The following is a 13,125-nucleotide window of genomic DNA, read 5'->3' on the forward strand; positions in this document are numbered from 1 at the left end:
TTTGGGACCAGCCTGAAGAACAAGTTGCTTAACTTAGACTCTGCTGATGATTGTGTCCACAAAAGGGACAATTTTCATTTGTTTCAGGTTAGATGAGAGGTATCAGACTCCACTCTGAGGTAAGTTCTGTCACAAGTCAGTGGGGCCTTAGTTTGGTTTGGAGCAGCCTTGCATATGTCCCAGTGTGATTCAGGTCACGCTCTCTCGTGACAATGGGCAGTCATTTTGAGACTTTCTGAAGATGTTAGCTATCCCTCTGCTATGGTCAGTCTTCCTAAATTCATCTGTATTTTGCATCATGTAATGGCAGGTAGAGTAGCTTACTTAATAAGGAAGAGTGGAGTGTCCCTTGCTCCTGCAGCTGTTGAAATTAACTGAAAGTTACCTGGTGGTTATCACACCTAGGCATCTTTCTTCCTACCTTTGGCCTTATTTGGGGAAAATATGCAGTTTACAATGAAGGTCCAATCTCTCTCATGTCAAATGTTGGGCTTTTTTAGCTTTTGATTGTCTAGGATTCCCAGTCATTCTTGCAGGGATTTTTCAAGATTAATTTCTGCCCATATCAGACTGAGCCAGGTTCTGCAATCTCACATTAGCTTAAGTGGTGAATCTAAAAAGTCTTGTGAGGTGCATCTGTATTTTTTTTTTTCTTGATGACTTGCATTGGCACATATATAGCAGTGCTTTGCCACTGCAGTACAATCAGTGTAGCACGAGAGCCTTAGTCATAGCTGGGACTATTCTGCTATTACTGTACGAAAATATGAGGACGCATGGTAAATTACTGGTGGACTTGGGTATGAAATCCTGAGGCTCTGTAATGTCAGTTAACATTCTGTGCGCTGCAACACTTCTTTTTTTGACTATAGAGACTGGCTGGGGTATTTTGCAGCGTAGTGCAATCAGTGGAGTGTAGTCATGCCTAAGGAGAGTGCTTTGGACACCTCTTCTTACAGCTATCCAATTCTACACCTTCTTTTAAAGCAAACTTTGCCTGGCTCAAACTGTAATAGCCATACAGTATTATAGAAGCAAAAGAAATAATCTGTTATATGAAGGCTTGCTTGTTTAATATCTTTAGGAGTGCTAAGTGTGCTAGGTGCTGGCATTTGAGTTGCTACACTTCATTAGCCATTGTAATAGTAGCTGACTATCTTGATGTGCTCTGCTGACTGTAAATTGGCATTGGAGAACAGTTGCAGAATTACTCTTTCAAAGCGTTAAAATGTCTGTTTCAAATTCTTGATTACACTAATGTACCTGGAGAAATAGTGAACTAGTGCCAGGTCTAATATCCTGCTATTGGAGTATTCCATATTATATCATGCCTTATATGGCAGAGGCTTAAATGTTACAGTTTCTGTTACTTGGAAGCAATATGGAAAAACTGAAGTATGTTTGAGTGTTAATTACCACAAAAAAATCTGGTTAAATGCTAGCAAGCTTATATGGAACTATGATATATGTAACCTGCTTTTGTTATAAAGCCTTTATTTCCCCACACACGTGCTTCATTTTTGTAGTTCTTAGTCTTTCTAAATGTTTCTGAGTCTCTCAGGATTGCATGGGCTTAAAACAAAAGGTTCAACATATGGCAAAGTAACATTCAAATTCCAAAGTAACTTTTCTTCTAAGATTGCAGCTGTTCTTGTTAAAATAAACAAGTGAATACTCTGTTGTTGCTTGCCTATTACAGTATCTGGTTCTGAATATCTAAATAAGCTAAATAGGTTTGATACAGACATCTCCATTGCTTTTGTGAAAGTTAGTGGGCAGTATCTTCCGTTTACCTGAAGTCCTTGCTCTGTGCCATAGAAAACCAACTAAATCTACAAAGTCAACGAGGTCTGACTACCTGACCTTCCTCTTCTGATAATCACAGTGATGGATAGGAGGAGACAAGGAGAAGTCTCTAGGGACTGTTTGGTGGCTGCAGGCAATAATAATCAGTAGTCTGGCAAATTATTTGATTCACTCTTAAGATCTGAGTGTTTCCTTTAAAAGCAGGAAAACTGACTGTATTCATTAAGCTAGACCACAGAAATAATTTTACCAGACATATGGTTATACTTAATGCTCATTAAAGAACATCAGTAAGTGATCCACTAGGACTGTTTCCAGCTTAGGGTTTTTGGTTTGTTCCCTCCCCCCCCCCTTTTTGAATGACTGGTGTTTATGGCTGACTTTCTTTGTTTTCAGGTAGCAGTGCTGGTGAGGCATGGATGAATCTGTCACCTAATTCTGATCATCCTCCCTCCTTCCTCCAACTGCTGTCACTTCACATCTTCTGTAAATGTATAAGTAACATCACTTTTGTAGAACTGAAGAGTACATGGGCTTATTTGCTTGCTTACTTGTAGTATGTGTCTCTTATGCTCTTTGCCTCTTCCATGGTAGCACGCATGTTACTTTCACAAAAGCATGCTGTTATTAGGCTGTCACTTAGTTTTATAAAGCAAGTCAATGTAAAGAGTGCATGGAGGAAGAAGGAAGAAAGGATGTGTGTCTGGCTCTCCAGACCTTTATTTAAAATCAGCTATATTGCAAAATTTCTATCAACTGCAATGGATTGAAACTGGGATCTTTGTGCTACTGTCCTGAATAGGTTACTACAGATCCTGACATGTCTTGATAGGAATGTTGCTGCTGGCTTCAGTTGAAGCAAGGCCTGAGCCAAAAAACACTTAATAAAGAGCATTCGTGTGTGTGTGTGTGTATGTATATGCCTGTGTGTATTTAAAATGAAAAAAAAAAAAAATCTGTTACCGACACAGACTTAAACTTAGGTCTTGACCTTCCCCGTAACCTATAGGAAAATGCTTTAAGAATAACCTTGACTACTGGAGAATATTTTCTAAAGCTAGCCATTCTGATACAAGCTGAAAGCCTGTGGATGACTTGTAGACTGTATTTACCTTCAGGGAAACTCTCCTGTGTTGTCAGTTAACAGTGAGCTGTATCTAACTCTAGGGTAATGTAAGACTTTAAAGATTCTTGTTGACTCTCGCTTGCTCAAGGAGGCTCGAAAGCTGCTATGCTGTACTGTAGTGTGGAGACTGGATTGGAGTTAAAAGTGGAATCCAGGGAATGGCTGAAGTAGCCGAGATACCTTCTGCCACTGCCCGCAGCTAGGGAGACTTGTCAGAGGGGAATGGAGACAGAGAGCACGTGCTGCTCCCCTCTGTCAGGAGAGGGAGGAGATCCTTCCAATTAAGTGGCCAAGAAGATGGGCTTATTTGCTTGCTTACTTGTAGTATATGTCTCTTATCCTCTGAAGAGGATCCCAAACTAGTGCTTTTACCCTAAAACTGGTGTAGAGTCTACCTTCTTTTCTGCCTCAGTGAATGTGTTAGGTTGACTCCTTAGCTGTATTAGGCTTTGTCTGTCTTGAATAGGAGTGGAAATTTCCCAGCCTGGGTGTGGGATGAGGGAGAATACCTCATCTAAACTAGAAAAGAAGCATATTTAGAGAGGTGGGTTTTGTTTTGTTTTTTGGTGAGGTGAAAATGGTCAAAATATAAAGAAAGCAAAGTACATATTTCTGAAAGTAGAGGGGAGGTACTGGGAGAGAGATGGGAGAAAAAGATAGACCATGAGCTATTATAAGAAGGAAAAACTGGAGCAAAGCCCAGAAGGGATATAAAAGCCAGAGTGACAGAATAAGCAAGGCTATTCTAATTGATAGTTACAAACTTGAAAAATGTTACATCCATAACAGTTTCTTGCAGAAATGTTTTTTTTTATTTTTCTCTGAAAGTTCACCTGTAACATTTAACTGTGTCTAGGTTCTAAAATTTCTGGTTTTTCCAGAACTCAATTTAAAAATTCAAATTTAATGAAATCTCTCATGAGCTGAAGTTTCATTGGAGAGCTGCATACATACCCATGTTGATCCACTAGGCTCTCCTGCTCCCCACCCCTGACAGATGTCATGGCTGCCCTCACAGCTCACCTGAGGAGGACTGGACTGTCTCATGTTTTCCTTGCTGGAGTTGGAAGTATTTACTCAGCCATAAAAACAAACAAATATGACCCAGGTCTCTGACTTCTGTTTTCCCACGCTTGAAGGAAGTAGCAAGTTGGTGCCAGGTTAATTCTTGGCATCAAGGGTCTGTCAGCTGCCCTGCCGTGGTTGCATCGGTGGTGATCTTGCTAGGTATGAGTTACTTTTAGCTGTATTCAAATACCATACAGTATAAAACTTATGCTTGGCATTATGCATATACAAAATACCTTGAACAGAAAATGCAATTTTCTACTACTCCTTGCAAGTTTACAGCAAGAGACAGGCTTTCATTCTCCTTAAAACAGCATCTTTACAGCATAACAGTGGACCTTTTTCCATATCCTAGGAGCCGACTTGGTTTCAGAAGTTAGTCGCTGAAGTGTGAACTGTCATGTGGCAGCATTTGCTACCGCTCTGCTGTGTAGTACCCAGTTGTACACCTGGTTAAAATCCTGAGTCCCTGCTTTTGATGGTCCTGAAGAATTCCTTGAGATTGTGTTCTGTTCCTTCACCTCCTCTAGTATTCGAAAGCAGTCTAGAACAAAGAAGAATTTTTGTGCTTTGCCCATAACACACAAAAATCATTTCTTTAAAAAAATGTATATATGATTTCCCTGTAACCATCACTGGTTTTCCCTCCAGAGTCCTGCATACTACTCTGTTCTGCTGTTTTTCTCTCGTAGGACAACTTCCTGACCTGAGAGGCAACATAGTTGCAGGAGCATAGAGTAGGAGGTGCTGAGCGCTATGCTGTCTGTACTCATAGGGGCTGTTAATAGTTGGAAGGCATCAGCAAATGCATTTTGTAATACCAGTTGCAGGAAAAATGTCATATTGAAATGTGTTTCTACATACAGTTTCCATCTTTGTTTTATGTTTGTGCGCATAAATGTCAGTCTCTGCAAGGATGACTGGTTTGAATGGCTGAAAGATGAGGAGGAGCAGAATGTGGTGAGGTCAGGTGATGTCACCACAAAAGAAATAAGCATACCCATACATTAGTTATGGTGTTTACAGACGCATCTATTCTGTGATGCACCTGAGCCGCTTGAGTCATTGTGAGCAGAGAATGAATAGAGAAAAGACAGTTCTATATGCAGTGAAAGGGACTGGCAATTCTGACCCCAACTCTATAATGGCTTCTCCTACGAGGCTGGGTAACTACGATCCCTGCAACAGTGCCCTAGTTTGTGTTTAGAAACAAGAACAGTGGTGGCTCGTTGGGCTATTTTGAGCCTTGGAGATCTAATGGCTAAAGAATTTAGGGTTCTCTGAATAAAAGGTGGATCAGTGTGGAATACTGATGTTGATCTTATTCCCTCCAGAAATGAAAAACAGAATGTAAAACAGCTTTACAGTCTGCTATGAATATTGTATATGAAAGAAAGCAATAATAGGGCTTTTCTACTTACTGGAGATAAAATTTTATTAAAGTAAATTCTAGTATGAGTAAATTCTAGTATGTCCTTTATACATGAGAAGTGAGACCTAATAAAGCTTCTCTGGTGGGTGATTGAAAGAAACCTCTGTTTAATTTCTGCTGTTCTTCCCTTGTAAAATTGCCCAGCTGACTTGAGAGTTTGTAGAAAGAAGGATTTTGTCTGTGTTTCTGCATTGATAGTGTTTTATTCTTAGATTTGGATTGATTGCTTTTTCTTTTCAAGCTTTGTCACTCATGCTAACCTGTTTGTTAAAGTGTAACAGTAAAGAGAAAAGCAGCTTGTGCCTCTCTATTTGGCTTACCTGAGGAACAGAGGTTTTGGTAGTAAGGACCACAGATCTACTAATGATTCTTCATTCCCAGATAGCAAGTTTCTGTTTTGTAGCATATTTGTGCAGCAGTGAGTGAACAATGAACAGTAAGACTTGGAAATAACATGTGCTGGAAGAAAAAGTATTTAGTGTCTTTCATTCAGTAATGATATGCATAAAAATAAATGTGGCATTGCTCTGTGTGCATCATGTATCTGTGCTGAATCACATTTTGTCACGCTGCATCTAGGTCACGCAGTAAAATGATGAAAATGAAACTTTACTATGCATAACCTAGAAAAGATCTTGGTTAGTGTAGAACCTTTACTTGTATTTTGGCAAGCTATATGCAATGCTTTTTTTTTTTTTTTTTAAACTCAAAGATACTTAGATCCTCTGAGTGCACAATATTGTATTGTATGTATCTTGGTTGCAGTTTATTCTGCCCATCTAATAGCAGGAAGCTGCTGGAATCCATGGTGTAACCAAGAAAAAAATCAATCTAGGGATTGCAGCAGTTCCAGTAGTAAAATACTGGAACAAGAAGCAATGATCTTTGCTTGTATGTGTTGATAAGCAGAAGCCCTATGAATTACTGGGTATGTATTGCTGTTTTGAGTCTGCTCGATATGAGGGGGAAGGGAAAAGATTTAAATAGCTCAGAAGAATGTAACCTATTGCCTATGTCTGTTCTGCTAAAATATCTTTTCTCTTTATAGTAACTTAATGTAGCTTCCAGAATTAAAAATAGGAGGTAGTTACAAAAATATCTTGCAATATGAAAATGTTTGAGAACCATCTCTGTGCTATATAGTTCCTTCCTGTTCCTAACATCCTGTTGCTTTTTTGGGTAGAAAGTGTACTAGATAAGAGATTAGTGCCCAGGTGGGAGGACGCAGATGACCTCAGGATTGGGATGGGTGACTTTTCTTGTTCTTCCCCCTGCCTACCTTCCCCCTCCTCCACACCCCCCATCTCCCTAACACAGGTCTAAACCCAATGTCATCTGGAAAGGAGACTTCCTACAGGCTGTCATCATATCATATTTCTAGAAAGAGATGTGATTTCTAATTCTAGTAAATAGAAAGCTATGACAGGTAGACATGTCTGCCTAAGTACAGTCTTGGGCGACCTGTGAGATCTGAAGGAGAACATCCTTCTAAAGCGCTTACAATTGTTTTCCTGCCCTCTGTTACGATGATATCTTTACAAACAGTTTGCCAGGGCATGGGCCTCAGGATATTTTTGCTTGGAGATTTCCGTTGTTTTTCACCAACCATTGGGAATAGTGAATTTTTTCATGAGGCATTTTAAAGTACTCATAATTTTAAGGAGTAGCTCTCTGTTTGCTTGTGAATATTCTAGACAAATGTGGTCTTTCAGGAATGTTCCACTGCAAATTTAATGCATATTAACATAAGCATGTGCATTTTGTAAAGCTTGAACTATTTTATTGTTTAGCTGAAGTTTCTTGATCTCGCTGCTGCTATTAAATATTTCATTAAATTGCTGGGGAAAGTAGTTGGATTAGGGGTTAAGGCCTGTTGCATACTGAGAAATGCTGCTCTGCAAGCATGTGCCAGAAACTTAACAACTGCAGAGCACAGCTCCTCTTAGGATAGGGATGAGGGGAGCGACAGTTATTGCTTCAGACTGTTGGAGGGTAGGGGGAAGTTTTCTGGACTGCTTGCAGAACATGGAGTATCTTAAAGGCAGGGAAACCAAAGACCAGTACCGCATAGCATGTCCCTTTTCTGGGAGTTACCTGTTGCCAAGTAGATGGCAAACTCCTTTTATTTGAGACCTCATGCTTACATAGATCTTTGTACTCTTTAAATTGCATAATGTGTTCCTATTAAAATAATCAAAGTGCTTCAGTGGAGCCTTTTGTCCTTCTTAGTGTTATGTTGTACCAAGAGATGTTCATTTTTTAACTTCTTGTCATTTTCTTCCAGATTGCTGATTTACAACTCCATAAACTGGATGAATTGGACTGTTTGATCCAGGGCCTGCTTTATGTTGATTCCGTTGGTTTCAACGGCCAGCCAGAGTGCTATTATTTTGAAAATCCCACGGATCCTGAACAGTGCCAGAAAAAGCCTTACTGCCTTGATAATCCATATCCTATGTTGCTGGTTAACATAGGCTCAGGGGTCAGCATCCTAGCAGTATATTCTAAGGATAACTATAAGAGAGTCACAGGGTCCAGGTAAACTTAATACTATGTTTTTTTTCTTAATATTTTAATAGATTGTAGACAGTGTGACTAGTAGGTGCAGCCCCAAATTGTGCTCATCTTCCTATTTTTAATAAAAGCTCCCCAGTAGCAAGGCTGGGAATAGCTCAGGATCCCTTCTGACCAGAGAGGTGTGTGTCAGGAAAATTATTGATCCATTCTACTTAGAGCTGCTTTTTTCTCCTCTTGGTGTTCTTGCCTACTTGCTATCTCTTCCTGTGAGCTCCAGAATAGAGCTGTTCCAGTAAACGCATCCCCCCCCACCACTACCACCTTTGATCCCCCTGAACAGCCAGAGCTGTGAAATAAAAATGTTTGGGCTAAATAGAAACCTTTTCCTTGACGATTAGGGTACGTATCCAGGATATAGGAGATCTTTGTTAGCACTCCCTGCTACTACTGGATTTTGGCAAAGGAATCTTACCAAATCTCTCTCTCCCTTTACTGATTGCCCTAGTCATTGGACCATGGTGGTAAATTAAGCAGTGCCAGCGTGTAAAAACGAGAATTTGATTGTCTGTATTCTTACTTTGTCCCTAGCATAGTTTCAGCCTGGGTCGGCTAGTACTTTCTGAAACAATTTTGTAAGGTACAGCTGAGTTGGAATGGTCTCTGGCCTACACTCAGCAAGAGATTTAGATGTGACCACTCTATTTTGGAAGTTGGGAATTCAGTAGTGTGGATGCAAAGCACCCCATGCCATTTGTCCTTGAGGCCTAAAAGCAGTCTGAGGCTTGTTTAAACTTACTGGTGTAGATGTGGCTGCTGTGGCCCTAGGGAACTACTGTAGTTGGAGATGGATCTTTCCAGGCTAGTAGTAAAAGTACTGATAAACCTATCCCACTTGCCGCTCGTACATGCAAACTTGAATTGGTTCATTTTCAAAACCTTGGAAAAGAAGGCTTAGACTTTTACTTTGAAAAAAGAACAATTGGAAAACAAAATAACCCTCCCCTTTGAAAATAGCAACCAAAGCAGCTCTTTGGATTTGCTGGTCCCTTCCAAAATTGCATTTTTTTCTTCAGTCCCTGGTGTATACTAGTAAAATTTCACCTGTATCTTGCACGTGACTGCATATGTCTTCTGTTGCCTTAACTAGAATATATCTTTGCCATACCTGTAGACACAAAATATTCCTCTGTATGCAACACAAATGAACGTAAGTTGAAGCTGAGAGGCCTTGGTTTTCCTGCAGTTCTGGTGATTTTTTTTTTTTTTTTCCCAAGCATAGCCCTTTTGATATCTACAGATATGCTTCTGATCCTTTTCGTTACAAAAAGAATCGTAACTGCAGTGAGTTGTTGACTCATTGTAGATGATAAAAGCAGTGTTGTCTGTGGCTGATGTGCAGAGCTTCCTACTATTTAGATAGTGATTATATATTATTGCTACTAGAAACATTCTAAAAAACTCCTTGTAATCTAACAGCACTGACTGAATGGTGTTTCTATGTAGCCCTCTGTTTTTTGTGAAGTGCAAATGAAGTATCTCCTGTGAGATTTGTTGGTCCTCTTGTTCTCACAGTGCCTGCAATCAGTGTGACTGCAATCAGTGCAAATAAGCTAACTTTTCTCAAAGGTGATAAGAGTGAGGAAGGATGTAGAGGTGATAGGAAGGTTCGGCACAACCATTATTCTCAGCCCAGTTGACTGTAGACAGTGGTTTTCAAGCCTGTTGCACTGGTGCTTTTCAGAAGCACTGAACCTGTGTAACTTTTTATTAAGTTAAAGTTTATATCTGTTGAGACTAAACAGTCTAAAGTAGAATTCTAATGAGATGCGTTAGCAACTTATTATGCATAGTTGAATGCTCACTGCTAAACTTATATAATCAGTAAATATTGTACTACTTTGTGCTTGAGCTTGTTGAAGGTTCTCAAGTAAACTCACTGCTCCTCGTTCAGGACTCTCTAGAGGGCTGTGACATTTAGGGCTGATGCTGGTCTTCCTATTAGAAGGAACCAACCAAACTGCTTCCCCACTGTTAGCTAGGGGCACGTGATCTGTCTTAACTGCTTACCTCTGCACAGATAACTTAGTTATAGTTGCTGGTTGTTCTTTTATCTCTGGCTCAAGCCATCTGCTGGCTACGTATTCCTACCCACAGAAAACTTTCTAGAGTGCTATGAATAGCAAGCTGGTGACTGCTGAGTGGGATTGGACTGTTTTCTTAGCCAGCCTTTTATTTGGCATGATTTCTTTCTTTTAAATACTAGAGACTTAAGAACATTTCACTTAGAGCCACACCATTGTTGAACAGAAACTTAATACAGGGTGTGTATCTTCACTTCCCCAGGGTAGGAGTTGCAAGGTCTTAATTGGGAGCTGTGTAGAACTTGTTGATAACAGGGATCTGAACAGCTATGAAAGCAGCTGCTTCAAGGTGCTGGTCTCAAATAGTTGTGCTTTTCTAGTCTTGGAGGTGGAACATTCCTGGGCCTGTGCTGTTTGCTGACTGGCTGTGAGACATTTGAAGAAGCGTTAGAAATGGCTGCAAAAGGAGACAGCACCAACGTGGATAAGCTGGTGAAAGATATTTATGGAGGAGATTATGAGCGATTTGGCCTTCAAGGATCTGCTGTAGCTTCAAGGTACTTGTTAATTCAGTTTTTTTTAAGGAGTTCCGGGGAAATTTACTGTGCATGCTGAACTAAGTGCGTAATCCTTGGATTGTGTACTATGTCCATGTGGAAATGTCACCCTAGTGTATCATGTGGCTTGTGCTTAGGATCTCTCACCTACTTTTTACTTTTTTTTTTTAACATTTATAAGCAATGCTTAATATAGTTTGCTTCCACTTAAATAACAGTTACTTTAGAATAGGTGTCTTTGCTCATTGTTTTGTCTTTTCAATGAGATCCCTTCTCACGTGTTCCTCTTTTTGCCTCAAGTCAATGAATATCAAATCCAAGCAAAACTTCTTACTGAAATAACAAAATTTCTAAGGGCATCTAACATTCCTAAATACTTCATATTAAAAGGAATGATCTTCCTCACACAGTTTTGGCCATATGATGAGTAAAGAAAAGAGAGATTCCATCAGTAAAGAGGACTTGGCCAGAGCTACTTTGGTCACCATCACCAACAACATAGGTTCTATTGCTCGCATGTGTGCGTTGAATGAGGTAAGATAGCATATTTACTATGAGCTTAACCTTTAGAAACAACACAATATAGATTATCAGAATTTTAAAAATGCTAATTGCTGATATGGTAGTTAATGGCTGGCCTTGGTAAAGATGCATATATTTAATGCTGGGTCTCAACTCTAGTGATTTGTGTTATGTATACTTTGCTACAAAGGGTAAGATACACACTTCAAAGGTAGGGAAGAGGGAGGAAAGCTTTACTCTAAAGCTCTCCCTGCACAGTTGATACCTCCAGCTGTACAATTGCTTTCAAGCTGTAATACATGGATATTAATGCCTTTGTAATCCAAATCAATACTCTTAATCACCTCTTACCTATTAACAGATCTTGTTCCAAGAGGAAAAAGTGTTTCTACTCCCCCCTCCCCCCCCCCACCCCCCCAAAAAAAGATACCTGATGTCCTTATTGGGTGCCATCCAGTATTTTGCTTTATGATAAATAGTAAATCATTTCTCACTGGCCCTTTTTTGTGGGTGTGTTTTTGTTAAACCTTTTGTCACATCTCCCTCTTTCTTCTTTCGAGACAAAATGACCTGGTACTTGTACTGGTACTCCCCCTCCTATGGAAGACATTGTGTCTCTATGCTCTTTCATTTTGTCCCTTTAATCTTTTTCTAGTTCTGATTTTAAGACAGAATAATCAGGTCTTTATGCTGCATTCAGAATGTGCTGGTGCTATGAATTTATTCATTGACATATTGATGAATTCTGTGTTATCAGTTCCTTTACTAACAGGTTTTAACGTTTGATTTTTGTCTTTGCCACTGAGAATGGAGCTCATTTTTGAGAAACCATCTACAGTCCCTCCACACTCCTTCCTGAGTGGTAATAGCTAATTTAGGCTCTAATCATCACCGTCTCTGAATACGGATAGTGTCTCTCTGCCCTCTTCCTGTCGTTTTTATCTGGATTTCACCTGCCATTTTATTACTTAGTCACTCAGTGTTATAGGACTCTTTGGCATTGCTTTGCTGTTCATTTTTAATTTTGACTCTCCTGAATAACTTCGTACATCAATAAACGTTATCGCTATGTTGCTAATCCCCCTTCTAGAGCACTTTTTAAATATGTCAAACAGCACAAGTCTCAGCATGTGCCCCTATCAAATGCCACTGATAACCTCCCTTCATTGTGAAAAGTGGTTCCATACATTTTTTTGGCAGTTTGACTTTCAGTTATGATGATTCTCTTTCAATATTCTCTTTGCTTTCAGCTTCTTTACAGTGTTGCCTTGTGGCATGGAGTTCAAGCAGCATTGTACAGGGCTATCAAAGCATGGAGAGTTGCAGCAGGGAACCACATGCGGTGCATTCAGAGGAGGAAATGGGCCGCTAATGTAACTCTAATGCTTTTGAGTCATTGTGGAAAAAAAACTTAACATTTTTCTTTTGTGGGCAGACTTACTTAAAAACTGGACATGATCCATAGAATTTCATGGAGGAATGTGGTTTGATACGCTAAGTAGCCTTCATTTCCCATACAATGTCAGAATAGAAATTCTCCAACACTTTAGCAGTAAATTAATCTGTAGCTTGAGAAGGGGGGGAAAAATGTAGCTCTATGTATTATTGAAAAGAATTTCAAACACGATATTTCGTTGTAAGTCATCACTGAGGCAAAGCTACTCACTTCTGCTGGTTCAGCTAATCTCCATATAGTTTGCACTGAGGAAAAAGCAATGCTATTGTTCCACTTACAGTTTAGCTGTTTAAATTTTTTGAGAGATTTAGCTCTGACTCTCACCAAGCTTGATGATTGACATGCCCAATAAGGATTTGGATGTTTAAACACTAGTTGAATGTGTTATAGTCTTTTATGGAATATCGTGTATGTTAATTAAGATTATGGTGAAGCTCACTTTAGGTTCTGTGACAAAATCAATTTATGCCTTGAAGCATGAGTTTTGATAACTTTTTTTCAATGATTGCAGCTTTAATATTGTGTTGAAAATGACTTACATATGTTCAGGAAGAGAATGA

At 39.5% G+C, this 13,125-nt stretch overlaps 1 protein-coding gene and 1 long non-coding RNA gene across 7 annotated transcripts in view; one reads left to right on the top strand and one right to left on the bottom strand.

Moving 5' to 3' along the window:
• Nucleotides 1-13,125, top strand: part of PANK1 (pantothenate kinase 1) — a 50,168-nt gene that overhangs the window by 32,474 nt on the left and 4,569 nt on the right. For all 6 annotated transcript variants that reach the window (XM_068950109.1, XM_068950110.1, XM_009677833.2 and 3 more), the window contains 3 exons: nt 7,717-7,970; nt 10,411-10,587; nt 10,998-11,121. In XM_068950109.1, coding sequence (XP_068806210.1) covers nt 7,717-7,970; nt 10,411-10,587; nt 10,998-11,121 — 555 coding nt within the window. The remainder of the gene's footprint in view (nt 1-7,716; nt 7,971-10,410; nt 10,588-10,997; nt 11,122-13,125) is intronic.
• Nucleotides 723-13,125, bottom strand: part of LOC104145994 (uncharacterized) — a 29,033-nt gene continuing 16,630 nt past the window's right edge. The window contains exon 3 of the long non-coding RNA XR_694537.2: nt 723-4,544. This is a non-coding gene — a long non-coding RNA (uncharacterized lncRNA). The remainder of the gene's footprint in view (nt 4,545-13,125) is intronic.

Source organism: Struthio camelus, chromosome 7 (assembly GCF_040807025.1).
Source record: "Struthio camelus isolate bStrCam1 chromosome 7, bStrCam1.hap1, whole genome shotgun sequence".
In the NCBI taxonomy this organism is placed as follows: domain Eukaryota; kingdom Metazoa; phylum Chordata; class Aves; order Struthioniformes; family Struthionidae; genus Struthio; species Struthio camelus.